The 26,168-nt window shown below is 51.7% G+C and overlaps 2 protein-coding genes across 2 annotated transcripts; both read left to right on the plus strand.

Annotated features, from left to right (window-relative positions):
* The first annotated feature begins 553 nt into the window (after positions 1-553).
* KRT78 (keratin 78) lies at positions 554-8,480 on the plus strand. Its single transcript, XM_081588486.1, has 9 exons — positions 554-919; positions 1,285-1,499; positions 2,523-2,583; positions 3,280-3,375; positions 4,191-4,355; positions 4,714-4,839; positions 7,106-7,326; positions 7,577-7,611; positions 7,693-8,480. The coding sequence occupies exons 1-9, from the start codon at positions 554-556 to the stop codon at positions 7,971-7,973; spliced, it is 1,566 nt and encodes a 521-aa protein (XP_081444612.1). The 3' UTR covers positions 7,974-8,480.
* Positions 8,481-13,633: 5,153 nt separating this feature from the next.
* KRT79 (keratin 79) lies at positions 13,634-24,584 on the plus strand. Its single transcript, XM_081587351.1, has 9 exons — positions 13,634-14,152; positions 16,346-16,566; positions 17,603-17,663; positions 17,784-17,879; positions 21,310-21,474; positions 21,685-21,810; positions 22,740-22,960; positions 23,661-23,695; positions 23,926-24,584. Exons 1-9 carry the CDS (start codon positions 13,676-13,678, stop codon positions 24,129-24,131), a joined length of 1,608 nt encoding a protein of 535 aa, XP_081443477.1. The 5' UTR covers positions 13,634-13,675; the 3' UTR covers positions 24,132-24,584.
* The last annotated feature ends 1,584 nt before the right edge of the window (positions 24,585-26,168 follow it).

The raw sequence follows: 26,168 nt of genomic DNA on the forward strand, positions 1-26,168 counted from the left end.
TATTAACCTCCTGGCTTCTCCTGTGCTGCAAAATGCCTTCCTTCTCCTACTCTTATATGTGGATCCTCCTTTGAGAAGCTGTGCTCCCCTGTCCAGCATCTGCAGGGCACTCAAGTGCTCCATTTGAACCCCCTCCATTTTCTTCTCCCCTTGAATGTGCCTCCCTTCTTACCCATCTCCTCCTCCAGGAAGCCTTCCTTGAATGACCCTCAGTGATTTTGCTCAGGGGCCTCTCTCCCCATCCCCCAGCACTGAAGTCCCAGTCTCTGGCTGCTTTCTGGTCTTCAGAATGTGCCCACCCTTCCTGTAGCCTGGGAGCCCAGAGGGCAGGCTCTGGGTCTCTTCCTTGGGCTCTGCACGTGCCAGGCATCTATTCCCAGGCGTGTCAGAAGAGGTCAGCTGGAGCCAGTGACAGACACAGTCAGGCCAAGAGCATCTTGCTCTCCAAGGCCCAGCCCAGGCACGGGAGGGGATAAAAGTCTCGTGCCGGGGCCTCAGGGCAGGAACTCGCTCTTGACGATCCTTTGCAGCCCTGAGACCTTCAGTCACTGCCATGTCTCTCTCTCCCTGCCGGGCCCGGAGGGGCTTCAGCGCACGCTCAGCCTGTTCTGCCCAATCGGTGGGCCGAGGCAGAGCTGGTTTCAGCAGCAGGAGCCTCAGTTCCTTTAGGGGGTGCCGAGGAGGCTCTCGTGGAAGGACCTGGGGTTTGGGGGGAAGGCTAGGGGTGCAGCTTGGGGAGGGGAGTGGTGGGCCTGGGCTTTTCATGTGCCCTCCGGGAGGCATCCAGCAAGTGACCATCAACCAGAGTCTTCTGACCCCACCGAAGATTGAGATCGACCCCCAGTTCCAGGTGGTTCGGACTCAGGAGACCCAACAGATCAGAATCCTCAACAACCAGTTTGCTTCTTTCATTGACAAGGTGAGGGTCCACTCAGCTAAGCCCCTGTCTCTGTGCCTGCCTCGGAGGAACTGTTTCCGATGGACTTGGGAATGAGGCAGTCTAGCCTCCTACTCCTTTTCTAATCACTTCTACAGCAAGGAAGTCCCTCTTGTGGTCTAACTGGAGTCTCTCTGGGAATGCCGAGGCTATGTTTAATTGGTGTTTTGAAATTCCCTTTATAGAAATGTCATTATAATTCATTGAGTGTGTGGGCAAATATTTATCAAAGGCCTCAAAGGCTCCAGGCCGGCTAGAGGGTTGCTCAGGCTAGAGAGTTTTCCCGGAGGCTGTGCCCAGGCACGGAGTCTGGCAGGAGCCTCAGGAACTCTCTGCTTGTGCGGCAGGTACGGTTCCTGGAGCAGCAGAACAAGGTCCTGAAAACCAAGTGGCACTTGCTGCAGCAGCAGGGGTTGAGTGACAGACCCCAGGGCTTGGAGTCTTTCTTCGAGGCCTATCTGGTCCGGCTCAGGACACAGCTGGAGCAGCTGCAGAGGGAACGAGGGTCTCTGGATGCCGAGCTGAAGTCCTGCCAGGGCCAGGAGGAGGAGTATAAAGCCAAGTATGTGAACCACAGCATCCCCATGGGGCCTGGGTGGCAGCTGGGAGGGCTTGAATCAGGCTCTCTGCTGGAAGTTGTCCCTCCTCTGAGCTCCTGGAGTCACAGGACAGGCCTCCCCTCTAGCCCTTCTGCATCCCCACTCTCTCTGATTCTCAGGGGGCCCCATCTGCTGCAGGTAAGAGGCCCCCCAGCCCCTGATACCCAGGACTGGAGAGCCTCGATTCTAGCAGGCCCTGACTATGAGGGCCATGTTTCTGGTCAAGGTGGGAAGGGGCTTATTTAAAGAATGTTCCTGTGGACTTTTTCTTAAGAAATTCCTGTTGAGCAGGCTGTGGGCTAAAGTGACTCAGATATTCTCTGGTCTCAGAGGTAGAAGGGAATTCACTTAGTGGGACCATCCCGGGCCTGTGGCATGATTCACAGCTGGCTGCAGTTCTGGGTTCACCACGAGGTCACCTGGTGGTACGGGGAGAGCCCTGAAGCCACAGAACGCTCAGGTTTGGTGACTGTGAGCAAGGAATAGCTGTGTGGCCTTGAGCGAAGAGTCTTACCTTTCCCAGCTTCAGTTTCCATATCTGTAGACTGGGATAATGCCTTTCTCATGTTCCAGAGCCATTGGGAGGTTGGCTCCAGGGCCCAGGGGGAGGGTCGAGACCTGGGTTTTAGATCTGCATGGGCCACCTAATTATCTACAACCTGGGCACATCTTATAATCTCTCTGATTAAATCCAAAATGCCTGCTTCAGATGATGATTGTGAGTGGTAAGTGAAAAGTGTTTGAAAGTGCCTTCCAGACGTGAAGCTAAGTGACCCAACGTCATAGTGGACCTGGGCTGAGAGAGTGAAGAGGGACATAGGACATGACAAAACTTCCTGATGGAAGAATAGAGGAGCAGGCTGGTGGTGGGTCCTACTTTGGAGCATCTAGAGCAGAGTGACCTTCTCTTGGAGACTGTGCTTGGAGAGGCTCCTGGGCTCTGATGCCAGCACCCTAGGCAGCATCTTTCTGTGCTTACTTGGCAGGTATGAGCGTGAGGCCCACAAGCGTGCCACACTGGAGAATGACTTTGTGGTCCTCAAAAAGGTGAGTGGGTTCAACTGCTCTACTTGAATCCTTTTTTTAAAAAAAAATTTATTTATTAAGCTGCACTGGGTCTTAATTGTGGCATGTGGGATATCTAGTTGTGGCAGGCAAACTCTTAGTTGCGGCATGTGGAATCTAGTTCCCTCATCAGGGATTGAACCCCAACCCCCTGCTTTGGGAGCACGGAGTCTTAGCCACTGGACCACCAGGGAAGTCCCTCTACCTGACTCCTGAGCCATTCATTGTGCACAGAATCTGGGCTGCGAGAGCCATGTGTGTGTGTGTGTGTGTGTGTGTGTGTGTGTTGGGGGGATTCTCATGCATGACATGCTGTCACATGTCTACAGGGACCCTGTGGGGAAATGGAACATATACATAGATACAGGGACCCTTGAACAAGATCTGATTGAGGGACTATGTGATGAGCTCTGGGAGTCACTATGGGAGAGGGTGGGGAGGGAGTGGAAGAAGCCGAACTGGTTGGGATCAATTAGGGAAGGCTTCCTGAAGGTGGTGTGGGTCAATGTCAGACAAAAGAAAGAACAGGGCAAGGCGGGGCTAAAAGAGGAAGGAATAGGAGCTGGAGAGGGCCATGGGGGTGTGTGTGCTGGGCAGTGTGTGAACAGAACTCCTGGGTCAGAGTGGGACCCCCAAAGAGGGTGTGGGGGTACATGGTTTTTGTCTTTCTGTCCCCAGGATGCAGACGGGGTTCTCCTGAGCAAGATGGAGATGGAAAGCAAGGTGGAGGATCTGAAAGACTACATCTGCTTCCTGAAGCATCTCTATGAAGAAGTGAGGATTCTCCAGGGGCAGAAGCAATGGCCTGCCTAGGGCAGGCGGGATGAGGGAGGGGGATAGCACAGGCAGGCTCCCTGTGGCCACAGCATAGTGGGAGTGTCTGGGAGGTGAAGCCTGGTTAGGGTGACTTAGACACTGGTCATTCAGCCCTTTGACAAACAATTGCTGAGAATGTACCAGGTGAATTGCTAGGTATTGAGAATACACCCATGAATAACCAGACCAAAATCACGAGGCTGGGAGATAATAAACACAATAAGCAGTAGACCTGGTAAATAAGTAAATTACATAGCATGTTAGAAAGTGATAAATGCTATGGAAAAAGGAAAACCAGAACAGGGAGAGGAGGATTGGGAACGTGGAGGGGTAGGGCAGGTGGCAGTTTCAAACAGAGTGGTCAGATGGCCTTATTTAGAAGATGAAATTGGAGCAAAGATCTGACAGAGGTGAGGAAGTTAGCCATATGGTGGGGGGTGGTGCAAGGGATTCCAGGCAGAGGGAGCCAGGAGCCTACTGGTCTTTGAGGAAATGCAAGGAGGAAGAGGGAGGGGATGTGATAGGAGGTCAGGGAGTGATGTGGGCCAGGTGATTTGGGGCCCTGAGGACACGTTCCTTTAACGTCCAGGAGTCCTTGGACTGCCCTTACTTCCAGATAAGAGGACAGGGTATACTCAGTGCCAGCTGGCATGAATGAGGGCTGCCTCTGAAGGAGGGGGGCAGGAAGTCAGGCACTCTGCCCACTTTCCCTGGGGTTCCAAGGGGAAGGGGAGCCGGGAAGCCATGGGACACTGAGTCAGTCCTCCTCGCAGGAGCTGGGCCAGCTGCAGACCCAGGCCAGTGACATGTCCGTGGTGTTGTCCATGGACAACAACCGCTGCCTGGACTTCAGAGACCTCATTGCCGAGGTCCGAGCCCGGTACGAGGAGATCACCCGGACCAGCAAAGCTGAAGCTGAGCTTCTGTACCAGACCAAGGTGCCAGGGCTGGGGGGCTAGCACTGAGCTGGAAAAGACTGAGTCTCCCTGCCTGTCCCCCTGGGGTTGTTGTCCACCTCAGTCTGGTTGGGGAAGTTCTGATAACCTGTCTGGAGCACCAGGGCTGGGTGGGTACCATGTTCCCCCTCTCTGGGAGGGGGGCAATGCAGAGAAACCATGGGAGATGAGCCTGGAGTTCCACAACCTCATCCCACCATGTCCTGGTCTCAGCGTTTCACCTGCATTTCCGGAAGAGGATGTGAGGAGGCAGAGAGCTGGGGGCCATGGTCAAAGGTGAGGGTCAAAGGTCAAAGGTGGGGTGCTCTTCACTGACGGTGTCACCTCTATTCCCCCTCAGTACCGGGAGCTTCAGGCATGTGCCCAGCTTCATGGGAACAGCATGAAGGAGACCAAAGTCCAGATCACTCAGCTGCAGCAGACAATTAAGAAGCTGCAGAGTCAGATTGAGAATGTCAAGAATCAGGTAAGGGTCCTGAGCCCCCAAGCCCTCTTTGTGCAGGGGTCACTGCGGGTTTGGTGTGAAATTTTGATAACTCGTTGGAGGTTTGTATAATTTGGGGTCGAGAGCACTTTGAGCCCCACGTCAGAGGGTTTCGGCTCTCCTCCAGGGGATTCTAGCTGCACGGGCTCTGCACTGCTAACCCCGGCCCAGCCTTCTCACTGCATTCCATGCCCATATGCGCTTGATGCTTTCGGCTCCTAGGGGAGAGGGTTAATTCATCTCTTTTCTAATCTCTTGCTTTGACACTTACTCCTCAAGTCCAGCAAGGACTCTAACGCCATGCACTGAATTTCCTGGTCCCCTGTTGAGGAAGGAGAGAACCAGGATCTCAGGGAGCGGCGGACATGGGCAGGATGGTGGGGTGCCGAGGCCCCCTTAGGGTCAGGTGATGCTGTGGGTGGGAGGAGCGGGGAGAGGTGGAGGAAAGGATGGCAAGGGCAGGGAGGTGATTTCCTGCTCCTCCTGGAGACCTCGCTTCCGGATGTGAGGATTACAGATTCTTAAGTTTTCAAGTGTCTTTGCCCTCACTTTCTCCAAGCCCAAGGAATTGTTCTTTTGGGATCAACAGAGGGTTGAGAGCTGAGGCCACAGAGTCAGAGGGTTTCCTCAAGCACTTCAGCCTGATTCCCAAGTCATGCGTGGCCCGTGCACGTGTCAGCAGGGCACAGATCTTGGAGAAAGTTCTTGGAGAACAGATCATTCAAAGGCCATACTCAGTCTCCAGACGTCCTGACCTGCTCTCCTTTGAAGTGCAAGGCAGGACCTGAGGTGAAGGTGACCAGGTCCTATTACTCAATTTGCTGCCGCTTTGTTTTGCCTGTCATTTTGGACTTTTTGCTTTGGAAGCTTGGGGATTCTCTGGGGTGTCTGATAAGATACAGATTCCTGGGCCTCAAATTGGCAACAGGAAATCAGAGTCTCTAAGGGTGGAGCCCAGAAACCTGCTTTCTCAACAAAGCTCACCCAGGTAGTGACGAAGCGCATGGAGTCTGAGCCCATTGGTGAAAGAGTCACTGTGTGCCCACGTCTGGGAACCACAGTCCTCCCGTACAGCAAGGTGTCTTTCCTAGGAGAATCCCTCTTGGGGGCCCACCCCCTGTTACTCCTCCTTTTCATGCCCAAGCCTGATGAACAGAGACCAAAGTAAGAGCAGTGGACTGGACCTCAGATGTCCTGGGTTAGGGTCCCAGCTCCACCTCTCACCTCCTTTCCAGGGCTCAGTTTCTTCATCAGGAGAATGCAGGCGGTGTCCCCATCCATGGGGTGCTTTGTGGAAAATGAATAATGAGAGCCTTTAGGGAATGCCTTCCTTCCTGACCCGAACGTGAGGGTAAATCAGCTAGATGGCTGATTAGACAGGGATGCAGTCTTTCTGCTAGGAGTTTTCTATCGGATTGGAGAAGTGAGCCCAGAGAAAGTTGTTTTTCAAATTGAGGCCTATGGTTTGACAGACTCTGACAACATCGGGACAAAGTATTTGAAATGGGGCTGTTCTAAAAAACACATGGGTAATGACCCATCCAGGACAGGAGGAGCTGTAAGTACCCTGGGAGAGAGAAACTATTTGAGGGATGGTGCTGAGGGATAGGGCTAGGGGAAGAAATACCGGAAAATCACTGGGGAAAGTGGCAAAGGAGATAGATTCATTTCCTGTGGCTGCTGTGACAAAGTATCACAAACTTGATGGTTTGAAAGAAGAGAAAAACTGTTCTGTCTGGTCCAGAGGCTGGAAGTCTAAACTGAGGTGTCAGCAGCTGTGCCCTCTGAAGCAGGTGGGGGAATCCTTGAAATCTGGTGGCTCCAGGAATTCCTTGTCTGGTGGCTGCCTCACTCTCATCTCTGCCTCCATCTATTTCAGTGTCGGTATTCCTTCATCTTTTTCTTGGACATCGGTCACTGGGTTTAGGGTTCACCCTAAATACAGTATGATAGCATCTTGAGATCCTTAACTCATTACATTTGCAAAGACCGTATCTTTCCAAATAAGGTCATGTTCTGAAGTTCTTGGTGGACATGACATTTTTGAGGACACTACTTTACCTGCTCCGGAACTTAAAGAAGCAGAAGAGGAACACTTCCTTTTAGAATGAGAAGAGCTGGGCGTGGCCAAGAATAATTTTGGGCTCATGAGATTACAGTCCATCTCAGCTTTTAAGTTATAGTAGGTACTTTGGGAGCCCATGCTGTGCTGACAGTCACTTTCTCCCTTATCTCCATGATTCGCTAGAATGCCAGCCTGCAGGTCGCCATTGCTGATGCTGAGCAGCGTGGGGAACTGGCCCTCAAGGATGCTCAGACCAAGCTGGCTGAGCTGGAGGCCGCCCTGAGAACCGCCAAGCAGGACATCGCGCGGCTGCTGCGTGACTACCAGGAGCTGATGAGTGCAAAGCTGTCCCTGGATGTGGAGATTGCCACCTACCGCCGGCTGCTGGAGGGCGAGGAGTGCAGGTGAGGGGCTGGTCAGGGCCCTGGGGATGTGTGAGCGAGGTGGGGGTGGGGGATGCAAGGTCAACACAGGATGCTGAGAGATTTTTCCATACTCTGAACTGCTGAGGGCCACCCATTCTGCTGGGAGGGATTTAAAATTGGGGGACTTTATCTGCTCAGTGGGTGCTGCTCCAAGAGGCTGAAAAGCACCCTGGGACACATTCTCTGCAGCCCTTCTTAGTGTTTCTTCCTCTTGTCTTTTCTCCTTTAGGATGTCTGGGGAATGCGCCAGCCAGGTCGCTATCTGTGAGTATCAGGGGACTTTGGGAGAGGGGTTCCCACGGGGAATCGAGGACTCTGCTGTGACCCTGGCCCCTTTCTCGGCAGCTGTTGGGGGAGGCAGCACCGTTGTGTCTGGAGGAGCAGATGGTGGCCTGGCGGGCACTTGTGGACTTGGAGGTGGGAAAGGCAGCTTTGGGTCCAGTTGCTCCAGCGTCGTGAAGGGAGGCTCCAGCATTGTGACTGGTGGCTCCAGCATCATCCTGGGCTCTGGGCAGGACCCCATTTTGGGCTCTAGCTCTGTGTCCAGCTCTTCCTCCAGCTCCACCAGCCACACTATCCTGAAGAAGACGGTTGAGTCAAGTCTGAAAACATCTGTCACATACTGAGTGACCCAGAGGCCACCTACTCACCCCTGCTTTCCTGAGCCCTTTTAGGTCTTTTCTCATCCTCGTCATTCCCACCTCTGCACTGCCGACTCTACGTCCACTGCCCACAGCCTGAGCCGGCCACAGGGGACTCTGCAGAAGTCATCAGGTCATGCGTGCTTGCTGTTCTGAATGCTCGTCCAACATAGCCTTGCTCTGCGTACTAATTTGCAGCTTACTTGTCTGCTGCCGGCCCCAACCGAGGAGCACAGTGCCCAGCCTCAGCCCACCAGCCAGCCTTGTCCTCCCCTCTCTCCACAGCCTTCGATCGAGCTGGGAAAACTCCTGACTGGGCTTGGCCAGATTGCATCTCCATCCCAAGGGAGAGGCTCGAGGCCCACTGACCAGAACCTGAGGGCTGGAACCGAGGGCCACACCTTTGCCCTCTTCACCTGCCTCTGGGCCTCCATTTCTATATTTCTGTCCATTTATTTTCTGTGAAATAAAGCAGCACCTTGTTCTCCCTGTGATGAGTCTTCCTTTCTTTCTCCCTCCCTCTTCCCCACTCCTTCCCTCCCATAAATTTTTTTGAGTGCCAGGACTAGCGTTACTCTGGTAAGTAAGATCAGACCTGTCGTGCCCTCCTAATGTGTCTCTTACCCCTTCTGTCTCCAGTATAACCCCTCTCATTCATAAGAGCAACACCTTCTTTCTTGGAGCTCTTGGTTTCCAGGGCCAGAGTGTGGTTTAGTCGCTAAGTCATGTTTGACTCGTGCAACCCCATGGACTGTAGCCTGCCAGGCTCCTCTGTCCATGGGATTTTCCAGGCAAGAATACTGGAGTGAGTTGCCATTTCCTTGTAACTGGCCTTTTACAGCTAATTCACATACCTGGAGTTGGGAGATTGGGATTTGTGCTGAGATCCTTTTGTGTCCTCTTGCTTCTTCCAGTCTCCTCCCAGTGATGTGCTGGTTCTAGCTCTACCCAGGGTGGTAAGCTTAGGTCTTGTTATCTCACTTCCATCTCTCACCTCGGAACTTTAACCTTCCGCTTCTCCTGAGCAGGTTAATTCAGCACTGATGCTAAGCCATAGCCTTATACATGTGTTCAAAGGGCATTTAGAGGACAGGCTGCAAAGCAGAGACAAAGGTTCCTTTTGGCAATGTGCAGCTTCTCTGCCACTCCTTCCAACAATTCTGCTCTGCCCCAGGCTTGCATAGCTCACTTCCCCCACCCCTACCCCGCAAAACAAAAGCTACACAGGTACCCAGCTCACTCTCCTCCGAAGGCAATTTATGGAGTATCTATGTTGTTTGAGTAGGTCCTGTGGACATCTCACACCTCACACCAATCAGATTTTAAGGGATTCCTTCCAACCCTCTGCTATGCTCCCTGGTATGCCCTCCATCTCCTCCATCCCCACTGATGTTTTAGTAGCTCTCATAGCTTGCTCCCTAGTTAACTGCCTATGTGTAGGCTCTATTCCCAACCAACGACAGCTCCATTCATCCCTGTTCTTCCTTTTTCCCAAGACTGGGCCCATTTTTCTCTCCCTTGGAAACCTTCCCTAATTCTCCATGTCAGAATGTGCCAGACACTTCCTGGCACAGCCTGTTGCTGTTCTTAGCTCTGTTTCTACATGGTTCTGGTCTGGAACCCAGCTTCTGTATTAGTCTGAGACCTGTGGGACCTCTGGGTGATCTGCACCCTTGGTAGGGATCAGCAGCTCAGCTTGTGTCTGGAGTTTGTTGGGGACTTGGGACAGAAACTATGCCCATCTCTCCTGCCTCTTGGTGCTCATCCCATCTCTGGGCTGTGTGAACATGACATTGGAAACTTCTCCCTCCCTCTTTTTCAGGGAGCTCTGCAGGAAACCGGGAGTGTGGGTCTCAGAACCAGGTGCTAGGAGGGTGGGAGAGTTACCTTCTCATCCTCCATCAGCCCATAGACTCCTACACGTCTTCTTTCCTCTTCCTGCTCTCTTCCTGGTCGGCTCCCAACTCTATGGCCTGAGCTGCAGGTTCATTTCAGTTCAGTTGCTCAGTCATGTCCAGCTCGTTGTGACCCCATCGACTGCAGTATGCCAGGCCTCCCTGTCCATCGCCACTCCTGGAGTTTACCCAAACTCATGTCCATTGAGTCGGTGATGCTGTCTAACCACTCATCCTTTGTCGTCCCTTTCTCCTCCTTCCCAGAAGGAAATCAATGTACTCAAGATGGTTCAGCTAAATGGACTTTAATGAAAGGATTCGTTACAGAGGTGTAGGTGTGGCTAAGGACACAAACATGGGATGGAAAGTCCAGAGGCAGGCAGTGGTGGGAAGCCATTGCTGCTCCCATCACCCCCACTTCCCCTCCTCTGGCAGCAGTGGCCAAACTCTGATTTGTCCAGGGCACAGAGGTTTTCTGGGGTGTGGGATTTTCAGTGCTAAAGGAGGATGTTCAAGCATGCTAGTTGCTCAGTCATGTCTGATTCTTTGCGATACCATGGGCTATAGCCCACTAGGCTCCTCTGTCCATGGAGATTTTCCAGTCAAGAACAATGGAGTGGGTTGCTATTCCCTTCTCCAGAGAAACTCTCCAACCCAGGGATTGAACCGGGGTCTCCTGCATTGCAGGCAGATTCTTTACCATCTGAGCTACCAGGGAAGGGGCTAAAGTGGGATAGTCCCAGGAAAATCAGGAGGGGATGGTGGCTCTGTGTAGAGCTGAAGAGATGAGAGAAAGAGTGGATGACTGGGTGATAGAGATGTAGGAACAGGAAGAAGCTGTAAGCATGGAGGAAGGCAGCCACCCCTAGAGCAGGGAGGGGGCTGGGAGGAAGTACCTTCCATGTCTCCCAGATCTCCTACTAATGTCCCCCCTCCTTGGCCAACACCTACCTCTGGAAGCCAGAGAGCCAGGGAGTGGCCTGCAGGGATCAGGGAGGTCAGGGAATCAATCGGAGCAGAAAGGATGCATATGGAGAATCCCCAGTGTGGGGACTGGATGTTTTTGTTTCTAAGGTGTTTTTGTATCGAAGGTATCTGCCCTGTAGTAAGTGCTCAATAAATGCCGACTATAATAATTGTTCTGATTAGATGAGAAAACCCTGCCTTGGATGGGGCTCCTCAAGGGCAGTGACTGTTTTCTTCACTGCTGCATCTTTCCTATCGTTCAGCCCATGTTGGGTGCCAGGTTGATGCCATCGGCTATCTTGCCTCATCCCTTCTATATCAGCAGCAGTGTTCTGTCCCCTTTGCTCTTGTGTCCTGTGCAGGGAGGGGTCCTGGACAGGAGAGAGTCTCCAAAGATGGAGGCCCTTGGTCCAAGCAGCAGAGGTGGGGAGGGAGCCACACTTCCTCAGCTACGGAAGAAAGGCCTGAATTTGGGCGTCCTGCATAAAGATGAGTGGAGAGCCAGACTGGAGAAGGCAGAGTGGCTCCCATGCCGTCTGGGCTGGGGCTGGTGAGACTGTCTCTGACAGTAACTGCGGGATTCCTCCGCAGCTGTCACCAGCCCCCAGCACACAGCTTGGCACAGAGTGCCAGGTAAACACAGGAGGGTGTCAGTCCCTGGGGAGGGGTGGAGGGTGTGTTTGCGGCCAACTCTACTCCTACCACCCTGCTGTGCCTGACTCAGATGGCTGACGTCACTCCTTTCCCCACTTGCTGCTGTCTCCCCCTCCCATGCTCCCTGGGGAAGAGATAAGGGAGCTGAAAAAGGGGTTACAGCCTCAGGGACAGGACAGAAACTTCAGCAGGAAGTGATGGTTCAGTCTTGGGATGGAGGGCCAGCGCTTTTGAAAGGACTTCCCTGGTGGGCCCTGGTCATAAGCAGAGGCGAGGGGGCCCAGGGAAGTTGAATGTTGCCCAAGGACACACAACTCAGTGGGGGTTCACCTCCCAGCCCAGTTCCCCCAAATGCCTGGTGTCCTGACTCCAAGCAGGGAGAAAAAAACCCCTCCTGGGGATTGAGGGACTAGTTCTGGGAGCATCTTCACCCTCATCCGGTGTGGGAAAGTGAAAGTGTGAGTTGCCCTGTCGTGTCTGACTCTTTGCAACCCCATGGAACCTGCCAGGCTCCTCTGTCCATGGAATTCACCAGACAAGAATACTGGAGTGGGTAGCCATTCCCTTCTCCAGGGGATCTTCCTGACCCAGGGTTGAATACAGGTCTTCTGCATCGCAGGCAGATTCTTTACTATCTGAGCCACCAGGGAAGCCCTAGGAGGCTGGATTCAACTCCTTCAGGCAACTGGGAGCCACTATAGCCTCCCAGCTGCCTAGAAACCATCCCACAGCCTCCTCTGGGCCCAGAGCACCTGCTTTCTACCTGTTTCCTTGGGCAGTAGGGGAGGTCCCTTGTCCTCTCCTTTGAACCTCAACCCCGGCCCTGGCAGCTGTGTGGGGACCACAGCAAGAGCTGTCCCTGCTCCTTTCTTCAGGCAAGTTTCTCTCCTTCTGGGACCACTTCCTTGCTGAGAGCTGAGGTGGGTAATCAGTGGCATATCCTTACCACTTCCTTGTCCTAACCCCTGGCTAACATTACATCTCCAGGTCCTTCCTCAGGGATGTGTTTGGTCCCAGCAGCCCAAGGTGGTAGGTACAGATGAGACTCTGTGAAGTGATTTGAGGAGACCCTAGGCCTCTTCTGGATTGAGACCCTGGGCTCTGTGGCTGGGAAGATGGGATGCTGGGTGTATCTATAGGCTTCATGGGGCTTTTGTTGGGCACATCTTGTTTTTTTCAGCTTCACCTTGCAGCATGCAGGATTTTAGTTCCTAGACCAGGGATTGAACTGGTGTCCCCCATAGTGGAAGCATGGAGTCTTAACTAATGGGCAACCAGGGAAGTCCCGACACTTTTTGAATCTGTACTATGTCCAGCCAGGGTGGGGTGTGTCCTCCATCCACTTCCAACTCCTCCCAGAATGGCTGGGCCCTGCTGGGGGAATGCTGCCAACGGGGATTCTGGTGGCTGTCAAAGCTCCTGGTCTTTGCCTCCCTCATCTCCTGGCTTTGGCCCTTCTACCTCCTTATTATTAAGTGCCCAGGCCTCTGAGTCAGGCAGGGACCCTCTTTGTCCTGTGTCTCCTCTGCCCAGCATAGGCTCTCTACTGGGCAGACAGTCTGCCTGCGTACAACAAAAGAACAGGCTATCCCCAACCCGGGCTGGCACCTGTGTCTCCAGCCTGGACCTGCCAGAAGGCACCGAGGCTGTGGGCCGGGAGAGTGGGACTGGGGCAGGCCCGGGCACCTTCTCCACAGCCCATTGCTCAATGCTTCCGCCCCTACCACCCGCACAGCCCGGGCCCTGGGGCTTGGGCTTACCACAGGGGCCTGGAACCAATGCCAAAACAGAGACCCATTGACAGCGGCCACCAGGGCTGGGTGGGAGGAGACCAGTCTGCCACTTGGTGGTGGGGGTGGCCCTGGGAGCCTGTATCATCCTGTTCCAAGTCAGGAGCGCCCCAGGGGGGAGAAGGAGATGGCATCCGGCCCCAGACAGTCGGCTCAGCCCTGGCTTTGGGGCTCAGGTGGGAGCAGCCCCTCCCTCCCGCAGTGGGAGAGGAACACCCCCGGCCCTCAGGGCCCCTCCCTCTCTTCCTGGGGCGATGGGGCAAGAGTGTCTGTGGAACCCAGGAGCCAACCCAGTTGGGAAAAGATAAGAAGCCCATCAGTGGCCCAGCAACTCACTGTTCTCCCTCCCAGATCTCCTGTCTGCTTTGGCCCTGCTGCAGCGATGAGATCCTCCGTGTCTCGGCAGACGTACTCCACCAAAGGGGCCTTCAGCTCCAGCTCAGCCAGTGGTGGGGGTGGCTCCCGGGCCCGTACCAGCTTCAGCTCGGTGACTGTGTCCCGGAACAGTGGCAGCGGCGGGGGGCCCCACTGTGGCCCCAGCATGGGTGGCTTTGGGAGCCGGAGCCTCTATAATTTGGGGGGCAGCAAGAGCATCTCGGTCAGCATGGCTGGAGGGGCCTCGGTGGGGCGAGCGCTGGGAGGCTTCGGCCTTGGCGGCGGGGCCTACATGGGCCTGGGGGCTGGCAGGCCGACGCTGGGGCCCGTCTGTCCTCCTGGTGGCATCCAGCAGGTCACTGTCAACCAAAGCCTGTTGACCCCCCTCCATGTGGAGATCGACCCGGAGATCCAGCGGGTGCGCACAGAGGAGCGGGAGCAGATCAAGACCCTCAATAACAAGTTCGCCTCCTTCATCGACAAGGTGGGCCCAGGTGGAAGGAGGAAGGAAGGGGCTGAGGAGTGCAAGCTGGGCCCCTGAGAGAGGGTAGGCCGGGCGGAGGCTGTTGCAACCCATGTGCACTGGGGCAGGGATGGATGGAGTGACTTTTGAAGCCCTTCTGGCCTGAGCATGGAATGCCTGGACCTGAGTGGCTGGATGGTCTTCACTGTAAGTGATGATGACTCTTGAGTTGCACTCATGAGGCCTTTTGGCCCACCCAGCTTGATGGTGTTGCAGCCTTTCTTATAGTCATCATTAATGGGGTTACACAGCCTCTCTGTTGTACAATTAAATAGTGGATTGTCCTCATTTGTTCCTCTTAGTAGGGTGGCCCTTCCTGCCTCTTGTCATTTTTTAACTGGAAAGACTGGCTTGAGTGTTAAGTATCCAAGAACCCCATGTGTTGCCTGTTCTCTTAGTTTTGGAGGAGGTCTGAGGACAAAAATGTTATCAGGACACAGTACAGCGGTGGGGAGTTCTAGAGGAAGTTTCCCTTCAGCTTCTCTAATTCTTCCTTGCTGTTCCAACCAAGAAGCTCAGTGTGAGGTGGACATGAGTTCAGTGGTCACAGGTCACCATGACTCAGGGATATGCAGTTTGATCTGTCTCAGATCAGGGGTGTCCTGACTCCTTCTCTGGCCCCCAGGCCAATGAGACAAGCTCTTGTACTAATGTCTGGTATTTCCGGGTCCATTTTGCTGCATTGTCTACCACTACCCCAAGGCCTCCAGGCAGTGGGACCTTGATGAGGAGAAACCTGGTGGATGACCGTACTGGGTTCAGTGATTTGTAGGTTTCCAAAGGACCCTGATGCTCCCTTTCCCATATGATACCCACAGTGTTTCATGAGAAGTCAGTCTAGGCGACAGTGTGTCTATTTTCAAAAAGAGAAAATTGAGGTCTGGAGAGACGAAGTGATTTGCCCAGGATCACCTGGAGGCAGTGGTGGGCCTGGGACTCAAGTTCATGGCTTTAAGAGGTCACTGCTCCTGGCAGGTACACCTGCTGCATAGTGCCCTGGGGCCATGGAACCACGGGCCTGGGGTGCTGTGGAGGTGGGATCCGGAGAGACCAGATGGCAAAGGATGAGGCAAGCTGTTCTGCCCAACCCCTCACCATCTCCCTGAGTGACTTTTGGTTCTTCTGTGGGACTGTCCCAGAGGTCAAAGAGGCAAACCCCTCTCAGGGTCTCAGAATCATGGCTGGGGACCTGGGGGCCTGTCAGTTTGTGTCTGGTGTCTTGGAACCCTGGTTGGGCAGAGAACCCCCCTGGGGGCCCATTAAACTCACACCATGAGGACCCTTCTAAGTCTATAGAGATAGGGCTGGACATCCGTATTTTAAAAACTTAAAAAATGTCAAGTTTTCAGAAAAGATTCAATAATAGTACAATATATTCCTATAATTCTTTTCACCCAGTTTTACCAGTTTTTAGCATTTTGTCACTTTTGCTTTCTTTTTCCCTCTTTGTAGGTATATTTGTATATATCCATATGTACATATATATATACGGAGAAGGCAATGGCACCCCACTCCAGTACTTCTGTCTGGAAAATCCCATGGACGGAGGAGCCTGGTAGGCTGCAGTCCATGGGGTTGCTAAGAGTCAGATACGACTGAGCGACTTCATTTTCACTTTTCACTTTCATGCATTGGAGAAGGAAATGGCACCCCACTCCAGTGTTCTTGCCTGGAGAATCCCAGGGACGGAGGAGCCTGGTGGGCTGCCGTCTATGGAGTCGCACAGAGTCAGACACGACTGAAGCGACTTAGCAGCAGCAGCAGCACATATATATACACACATACTACAGATGTATTTGCATTTAAAATTTTTGATCTTGATGCAGAATTGGGGTTCAGAAACATTGATTTAGTCTGATTTACCCAGGATAAATGAGAAGAGGAGACTCAGGGAGAAGTGATTTGACTCACCAACCAGTAAATGACCGAGGTGGACCTTTTATGGTGATTAACTCTTTAGAGTCCTTGTCATTGGCTCGAACTGTCTTTTTCAGCAAAGATGGTTCCCTCAGGAACTCTTCCCCAAAGCAAGGCATAGACCCTGCACTGCCCCACGGTGTGTCCTGGTCAGGATGGATGGTGACGATGGGCCTGGTCTTTGGTCCCTCCTGGGGCTGGGGGAGGCCCCAGCCCACCCTTCTTGTTCTGGCTCAGGTGCGGTTCCTGGAGCAGCAGAACAAGGTGCTGGAGACCAAGTGGGCGCTGCTGCAGGAGCAGGGTCAGAAATCGGGCGTCACCAGAAACAGTCTGGAGCCCCTCTTTGAGAGCTTCATCAACAACCTGCGCAGGAAGCTGGACAACCTCCAGAGTGAGCGGGGGAGGCTGGACTCAGAGTTGAGGAACGTTCAGGATCTTGCTGAGGACTTCAAGACCAAGTGAGGAGGGCTGGACCAACTGTGGCCATGTGTGGATGGGGAGGGGCAGCATGCAGAATCTCCCAAGAGAGGGTCACCCCATTCCTGGGTCCTAGGACCCAGCTGGCTGGGTGCTCAGACAGAGCTGTTTCCCATGGGGGCTCAGGCTCTGGACCCATGGCCTCCTGGAGGGTTGTCACAGTGTATAGTAGTTTTAAAAACTATTATAAGATAGAGAGAAAAGTGTAATGAACCTTTATGGTCTCATTACCCAGCTTTTATAATTATCAACTCACAGCCAATCTTGTTTTGTCTATATCCCTACTCATTCCCTTTCCATCTTCCCTTATTGTCTTGAAGCAAATCTCATTCATCCAAGTCATTTCACTCACAAGCATTTTTACTGGATGTATTCATAGAGTTCATCTGTGTAATTTGACTTAATAATATACAAACGCAATGCCTTAAGAATACCTAAATGTTTTAAAATGGTAATCCTCAGTATCATCAACTATCTAATCAATGATTGAATTTGCCTTTGTTCCATAAGTGTCATAAATTTTAAAAATACAGTTTATTTGAATCAAGATGCAAATAATGTACTACGCAATTTCACATTTATGAGTTTAAGGTATAAACTTTCATAACTTTCCCCAATGCTTGACACTGGCAATTTTTAAATCTTAAAAGTCTCAGCAAAAGCAGTTGGATAGAAGTTGGCGTTTTCAACGACATCCTGTTGTAGAGAGTGAATGCAAAGGTTAACCACTGTTGACACGTCTTCACCTGTTTCCATAAAGCCTCCCAAGGGCTCTGATCCAAAGAGATGGCCGCTCTCAGTTGCCATATTATTGCACAAATACTGTGTTCACTTTCTCAAAGAGGGTGGGTGGATTGTTTAAAGACTGTGTCTCAGTTTCTCCATTGGTTGGCTGCATTACAGAACTGCTCCCCAAAGGTGTTCTTGGCCATCGTAGGACCTATTAGGGACTCCTTAAAGCCAACTAGGTTCAGTGTCTTAAAAGGTGTTCTGGGCTGAGTCTTCCTTATGTAACAGGTATGAGGATGAAATCAACAAGCGCACTGCTGCAGAGAACGAGTTTGTGGTCCTCAAGAAGGTGAGCAGGGTGGCAGGGAGTGGGGGCAGGTATTCTTTATCTGCCAGTGTGCTGGGCTGACTTGGAGAGGGGCAAGAGTCCTGGGGGCTAGCCCACTGCCCTTCTCTCTCTCTCCCCCAGGATGTAGATGCCGCATATATAGGCCGAATGGATTTGCATGGCACGGTGGACCGCCTGGTGGAGGAGATGGACTTCCTGAGGCATCTCTATGAAGAGGTGAGAGAGCCAATGGACAGGGATACTTATATTCACATACAGTTTTGGGGATTCCTCCTGGAAGTCTGACCAGAATTCAGCAGTGCAACTTCATTGGTAGACTATAGCACCTGGACCCTTAATCAATACTAGCATCCATGTCTTATGTGCTTATGATGGGCCAGGAACTGGGCTAAATTTTTTATATAATCCCCTCAACAACTCCATAATATAGGTACTGTTATTGTCTCCATTTTATAGTCTTGGACACTGAAGCTCTGAGTAAGTTGTCCATGTTCTCATAGCTAGCTAGAGGCAGTTGTGGAATTAAAACTTCATCCTTGGACTGTTATACTGTTTTCCTTATTGCCCGACAGAACAAAGGATGGAGGACTTGAGACGGGCAGAGAGTGGGGATTGAAATTCCAAGTTAGAGCAGGAGGTAAGGTGTGGGTAGCAGGTAGATCGCAGAATTTAGGAGGGATTCCAGGAAACAAGGGGGCTTTGAAGACTAAGGTAAAAGCATTTCCAAAGAGAAGGAAAGAAGATGTCTTCCCCACTTGCCCCCTCAAAAAAGAGTCTTGGTCAAACAACATCCATGGTATCCTTTAGTAGTTTGGTAATGCAGACATAAAAGAAAATCTATTTGGCCTGATTTTTCCTTAGGGGTGTCTTGTTGGCTCCATGCCTTTCACACACAGCTTAGAGTTCATTCTAGAGGCTCATGGGAGATTTATGTGAAGTTTAACTTGGAGAAGTCTAAATCTCTCCCCTTTGAAAATGAGGACATTTCTATGTCTCAGGTTCTGAAATCTCTTCTACTGTCCATATCTCTCATGGATCTCCAGGGGTATTTGTTTCCTTGGCCATGGCCATGAGGTCCTAGTATTTACTCCTCTGGCCTGGACCACTGATGTTCTCAACAAGGCCAACGCCTTTCCTACTCTCAGTATCTGTCTTGGCTTTCATTTCTTTCCAAGCATCCTGCCCTTTTCAGTTTTATGACTGTTTCCCTTGATAGGCAAGAGCAAACGATGTAGGAGTAGAATTGTTGGCTTTGCCTGGATTGTCTGTAGGGTTAGCCCAATGCTGCCTTCTTGTTCTTCTTGTCTAGAGCTTATCTAAAGGCCTCTATCCATTGACCTTTGTTTGCATTTCCCCAAGGATGAACTCCCCATGTTCTTCCTTGGCTGTGCTGCTCTCCTTCAAACATCTCTGTGTGTCCTTTAGGATGAGCTTGTTGGGGAGTGTTCTGTGTCATATTGCTGATTTCTTAGGTGTCTCCTTAGCTTTTTCTTTACTGGGATCATTGATGGTCATTTACCATCTGGGATTTCCTCACTCTCTTCTCTTAGGATGGTCTCTCTTTTAGGACAGGTCAAGGGTGCCCAGGCCCTTTTCTCTCAATGGGGAGGAATTGGCTTTCCTAGCATCTCAAAAAGCTTTCCTTTCCTTTGCTGTTCCCTGTCCTTTTGCTGCATATTGCTAAGTACCTTCTGCACAACCACGGAAGGACAGTCTGCCTTTGCAGGTTTCCATATGATATGTTGAGAGCCGTGTTGGGACAGGTGAGGTGCATGGGACAGGCTGTGGCTGACTCTTCCTGGGAGGGCTGGGAGAGTTTCAGAGGAGAGAGCAGTTTGGATTTTGAAGGAAGGACGGGACTTCTAAAGAAGGGGCAAGTAGAATCTGCCAACTAGGGTCCCAGCCTGCACCATGACACTGAGGGACAAAGAGCACAGCGTGTTTGGGGAGCAGCAGGTGAACCAGGCATCAAGTGTGCGGGAGAATTAGGTGAGGAGGTGAACAAGGAAGGTGAGTTGACCAAGTGACCAAGCCAGGGTCGCTTCCTGTGCCTCCTTGGGAGGTAAGAGTGAAGACCAGAGCAGTCGTTTCCTTGCTTGCATACCAGTTGTGATGGCTAACACAGCACTCAGTAATCGATTTTATGGTCTGGTTTTGGTCAAGCCAGATCTTAAGGAAATTCAGAAGGCCAACCACCAATCCCTGGCATGTCATACAGGGCAGGAAAATTACCTTGTGGCTTCCCTCTGGCCTGGGGGGTCCCTGTGGGATCCAGCCCTTGCTCCAATGCCATCACTTCATCTCTCTGGCTCCTTTCCCCATGGGTAGATAAAAAGCTCACATCTTAACTCCAGAGTTCTTCCTTCTCCACTTGCATTAGCTCTTTCTTTGGAAAGCCTGCCCTTTCTATCCTCTAGTCCCAGCAAGAACATCCTTGTCCATGCTTGGTGGTGTCTGGTAGATAGTGTTTGCCTCTTGTCTGAAAAATTCCAAGTTAATTTTCCTCAGGACCACACTCTGGCATGGGGCTGTAGAGGGACCCTGAGCCGGGGAGGGTGATGAGTGATGCTGCAAGATAATGCTGGCAATGCACGACTGTGACGATGATTTTATCTGTGGCACATGCTTCATGGGCATATTGACTGACCTTTGGCGAAGGCTGGGCAAATAATGCACTTTACTGAGCACCCACCATGGGTCATGTATTAATCTGAATCCTCAGATCAACTACATCATGAAGGTATTATCACGGCCATTTTACAGAAGAGGAATGAGGCCTTGTAAGGCTTAGTGAGGACCTCAGAACCACAGCTGGTGAATGTCAGACTGGCATTCGAACTTAGCTTTGTCTGTCTTCAGAGCTTGTGTCTTTCTGCCTGGCCCCCACCTCCAACCCATTCCACCTTTAAAAAGCTAGTCTAATTTGAACATTTAAATCTATGTCTATACAGATATCAGTTTTGGCTTTGGTAGTTCTTTCTTATTTTTTAAATTGAAATATAGTTGATTTACAATATTGTGTTAGTTTCAGTTATATGGTGAAGTGGTTTGATTATACACACACATATATGTATATATATGGGCTTCCAGGTGGCACTAGTGGTAAAGAACCCACTGCCAATGCAGGACACACAGGGGTTGTGGGTTTGACCCCTGGGTTGGGAAGATACCCTGGAGGAGGAAGTGGAAACCCACTCCAGTATTCTTGCCTGGAGAATCCCATGGACAGAGAGGCATGGTGGGCTATAGTCCATGGGGTCGCAAAGAGTTGGACACGACTGAAGAGACTTATCACCGCACAGCACAGCACAGCACAGCCTCCTGCGGGCCAGCTGCGGCCCTGCCTGCCTCCCAGGGGTTCTGAGGATTAAAGGCGAGCCTGCTGGCTCAGGGCCTGGCAACAGCTAGAATGCTCTCCTTCCTTCTTTAGGCTCTTGAAAGCCTGCAATTCCACACCAAGAAAGAGGTCTATTCAACTGGGAGCCCAGCTGGAAAGACTGAAGCTCTGCTGGAAGCCATAGATTCCTTCAAGGGTGGATCCTGGAGGGGTGGGAGCATGGCCTCCTGATGCCAAAATCACTCCCCCACCCCCTGCTCCCCTGGCCTGGGACAGGGGTGCTGGAGACAGCTACATCTGTTTCTGCAGGAGCTGAGCCAAGTGCAGACTCACGTGTCTGACACCAGTGTCATCCTCTCCATGGACAACAACCGCAACCTCGACCTGGACAGCATCATTGCTGAGGTGAAGGCCCAGTATGAGCAGATTGCCCAGAGGAGCAGGGCTGAGGCTGAGTCCTGGTACCAGACCAAGGTGAGAGAATGGCTGGCTCAGGGGTGTGGGTTGGGCCTGCACCCAGACCTTCCCCCTTGGTGAGAGGCCTGGACCCCTGGGCTCCTCGGAGGCTGGAGTCAGACACATCCAGCCTATTCAACCAGCTGTGAAGGTGGGTCCAAGGGCCAGCAGTTACCCAGGTGGGCCTGGAATGATTTGACAGCTCACTGCCATTTCTTTGGTCTCCAGTATGAGGAACTGCAGGTGACTGCTGGGAAGCATGGGGACCACCTGAGGGACACCAAGAATGAGATCGCTGAGCTCACCCGCACTGTGCAGAGGCTGCAGGGGGAGGCAGATGCAGTCAGGAAGCAGGTGAGCCTCTGGTGGGGGGCCTGAGAGTCAGGCCTGGGTGTTGGCAGAGGTGTGCTCAGGGTTGAGGCCTGTTCTCCTCATGGATGGGATACGCTCAAATGCTGGACCAATAAGATCAAGAAGCTCCTCTTACAGGAGAGGAAACTGAGGCTCAGAGAGGGACAGGGACTTGCCCAAGTTCACACAGCATATTAGTGGTTGAGTAGCCCCTTCCAAGGAGATTGATCCCATCTCCAGAAGGTCAGAGCAGGAGTCTGAGCATTCAAGAGTCCAGGTCACAGTTGCTGACTTCATCTAAGGCATGGGCTCCTCCTAAGAGGGAATGAAGCATTTGATTAATGGTGAGCTTGTATGATTTATTTTATCTCTTTGTGGCACTGGGGTGAGTTGCAGAAGGAAGGTTTTTTTTTTTTTAAGATTTCTTTCTTTCTTTTATTTTTGGGTGGGTCTTTGTTGCTGCATTTGGGCTTTCTCTAGTTGTAGTGAGCAGGGACTACTCTTCATTGCGGTGCATGGGCTTCTCATTGCGGTGGCTTCTCTTGTTGTGGAACACGGGTTCTAGAGTGCTCAGGCTTGGTAGTTGTGGCACAAGGGCTTAGCTGTTCCTCAGCGCGTGTGATTTTCCCAGACCAGGAATCAAATCCACGTCCTCTGCATTGCAAGGCGGACTCTTAACCACTGAACCACCAGCAAAGCCCCCAGGAGGGTCTTAAGATTAGACTTCAGTAAGAACTTTCCCAGTGGGGCTACATGACCTTGTTAGTATAGTATCACCTCCTCTCTCAGAGGAATATTTCTCTTTTCCTTCATTCTCAGTTGGTTGGGGCGGCAGTCAGGGGAGCTGGGGATGGCGATGTCTGGTTTAAGGGCAGAGAGATGGATGCAATGACCCTGGAGGGTGTGCCCAATACCTCTCATGCCCTGGGCAGTGCCAGCAGCTGCAGACAGCCATCGCGGATGCAGAACAGTGCGGGGAGCTGGCATTAAAAGATGCTCAGAAGAAATTGGGGGACCTGGATGCTGCCCTGTATCAGGCCAAGGAGGACCTGGCTCGGCTGCTGCGTGACTACCAGGCGCTCATGAATGTTAAGCTGGCCCTGGATGTGGAAATTGCCACCTATCACAAGCTGCTGGAGAGTGAGGAGAGCAGGTGGGTGCCCCCCTCTTCCCCTTCCTGATTCTGAGGGCTCCCAGCCCTGCCCTGTGGGAGATCCCATGTAGTTGGTTCTTGTGCCAAGGGTAGAAGGGTAAGGGAGCAACCATGGAGCTGGGCTCGTAACTCATCACATGAGGCTCTCCTGCTTGTGTTCAGCGCCTCACTGTGTGTCTCCTTGGCTGGCACTACCATCAGTAATCCTGATGGTGTCTGCCAACAGTGGACAGGGTTTTCTTTTCCAACACCCGATTCTGACCCTAGTAGAAGCTTTGAAAAAAAATTCATCATCTCTGTTCTTGTGGAAGGCATGAGATGCAGAGAAAGTCATCTTAGCCAGAAAGCGGGCAGCTCTGTTGTGGAGTGGGTTTTGTTTCCCATCCCATCGGAGCAGGGGTTGCTGTTTATGGTCCAAGTGTGGAGGGAGGAGAGGGCAGAAGAAGGATGGAGCTGCCTGGCCTACTGAATCTCTGCTTTCTCTGCTACACTGGCTTTAGGACCTGGCAGAAGGGTGCCTGGCCCAGGGCAGCACTGGGCCAAGGTTTGATCCCCTGGTTTTGTCATGTGGCCCCAGCTCCTGAGAGTCTCAAGGCCCACTGGGTTGATCTATTGCAAAGACAGTGAGAGGGAGAGAGAGGGTTTTCACTTGGGCTCCTGGGACCACTGATCCTTCGCCTGGCCTGTCTGTTTCCCCCAGGATGTCTGGAGAATGTCCCAGTGCTGTCAGCATTTGTGAGTATTTTGCTGCCCCAGGCCCGCCCCCAGTCCTCTGCTCAGTCCGTTCAATCTGTCCTTGAGCCCTGGAGACAGGTTTGGGGGGGTGTCCCAGAGAATGAGCTCCCTGCCCCGGTTTCCTAGGGCACCACTGTCTGAGTTCATTCCTATCACTCACTGATGTCTGGAAGCCCTGGATTCTCTCCTGACATGGCTGCCCCGCCTCACCCAGGCCCTTTCTCTTGCAGCGGTGACGGGCAACTCCACCACTGTGTGCGGAGGCGGCACGGCTGGCTTCGGGGGTGGCATCTCCCTGGGTGGGGGTGGGGGGGCCAGCAAGGGCAGATTCAGCACAAATGCAGGCTACAGCACTGTCAAGGGAGGGCCTGTCTCTGGGGGCACCTCCATCCTGCGGAAGACCACCACGGTCAAGACGTCCAGCCAGAGGTATTAGCTGCTGTCTTGCAAGTCGGGGCCCCTGTACTTCTCTCCCCACTCCCCATCCTCAGGAGCAGGAATAGCCCCAGGACCACTGACCCAGGGTACAGGCATGCCAGACTGCACATGGGATCTGCATTTTGGGAAGGGCTCAAATCTACCCAGGTTTCCTCTTTGGTTCTGCAACAGGATGGGAGGGGTGGTTAAGGCCACCAGTTTGCGGGATGTGTTTGGATGATTTGGGGATGATATTTTGACCACGGAGAGGAGGTTGGATTTCCCCAGGCCATCTCGGCTTCTCTCACCTCTTCTGCTCATCTGCTCTGGGCTCAGGTCAGGCTGAAGGAGGATAAAGGAAAGTCAGAAGTGGTCTCCCGTCTCCCACCAGACCACCCCCTCCCTGAATCTACTTACATCTCCCTCCCCTGTCTGTGCTGTGATGTATCTCAATAAATGGCAATTGCAGCTAGCTGTCTGGGGCTTGTCTGTCCTGCCCAGAGAACAGAAACTGGCAACTGATTAACTCAGTGATGGTTAGGCAGCAACAACCACATGCTCACATTATCTCAATCATGCTAAAAGCACATTAGTTCAGTACCATCACCACCGTAGGCTTTGGCTCTTACTCTTCTCCTGGAGAAAGCTGGAGGGACTATGTAAGTAGCTCACAGCAGGACCCAGCTCCTGGCAGCTGTCTATTGCCCAGCCCCTCCCCTAATGCTACTGCCAACTCTGCTGGGCAGGCAGCATGTGTTCAGTGGAGAGGTCTTGGGCTTCACAGTAGGTTTAAATCCCAACTCTACCACTTATTAGCTGTGTGACCTTGGGGAAATTACTTAGCCTCTTTAGGCCTCACTTTCCTCCTTTGTAAGGGGACAACAGAAGATGAGACAGAGGATGGTTGGATGGCATCACTGACTCGATGGACATGAGTTTGAGCAAACTCTGGGAGCTGGTGATGGACAGGGAAGCCTGGCGTGTTGCAGTCCATGGGGTCTCAGAATCAGACATGACTGAGCAACTGAACTTTCTCCTTTGTAAAAACGGGTGTGATGGAAATGTGTGTAAAGCTTCTGGCTTAGAAGAGCCTTGGCAGGAACTACTTCCCTTACCTCTGGCTTCTGGTTCCCAGCTCATCATCTTGGAGTGAGATGATTTCTCTTTCAGCCCTCACATAAAAACCCACATTTTCCTGCCAATAACAGAATATATGTTCTTCTCAAGTACACATGGAGCATTTTCTGGGATGAATCCTGTGTTAGGCCACAAAATAAATCTTGGAAGGCATCTATGCTCACCACTATATCACCAATGCTGCACATAAAACAAGTCTTGGCAAATTCAAGAAAACTTAAATAATATAAAGCGTATTTGCTGACCACAAAGTATGAAACTAGAAACCAATAACAGAAGGAAAAGTGGAAAATTAATGAGTACATGGCAATTAAACAGTACATTCCAAACAACAACTCCAGTAATCAATAGATCAAAGAAGAAATTTAAAAATGGAAATAAAAAAGTATCTGGAGACAAATGAAAATGGAAACACAACATACCAAAACTTATGAGATGCAGCAAGAGAAGTTCTAAGAGGGAAATTGATAGCTACAAACTCATGTATTGAGAAAATAGAAAGAACCCAAATAAACATCTTAACTTTACACCTCAGGGAACTAGAAAAAGAGCAGAGTAAGTCCAAATTTAGAAGAAGGAAGGAAATAATAAAGATTAGAGCAGAAGTAAATTAAACAGGAAACAGGAAAATAATAGAAAAGACAAAACTCCCTGAGAGTTGGATCTTTGAAGAGGTAAACAAAATTGACAACCTTTAGCTAGACCAACCCAGGAAAAAAGAGAAGGCCCAAATCAATGAAATTATTAAAGAAAGAGGAGACATTACAACTGATACCACAAAAACACATAGGATCAGACTTCCTGGTGGAACAGTGTGTAAGAATCTGCCTGCCAGTGCAGGGGACATGGATTGGATCCCTGGTCTGGGTAGATTCCACATGCTGCAGAGCAGCTAAGCCTGTGTGCCACAACTACTGAG

Source organism: Giraffa tippelskirchi, chromosome 4 (genome assembly GCF_054371585.1).
Source record: "Giraffa tippelskirchi isolate mGirTip1 chromosome 4, T2T-mGirTip1v1.2.pri, whole genome shotgun sequence".
NCBI lineage: Eukaryota > Metazoa > Chordata > Mammalia > Artiodactyla > Giraffidae > Giraffa > Giraffa tippelskirchi.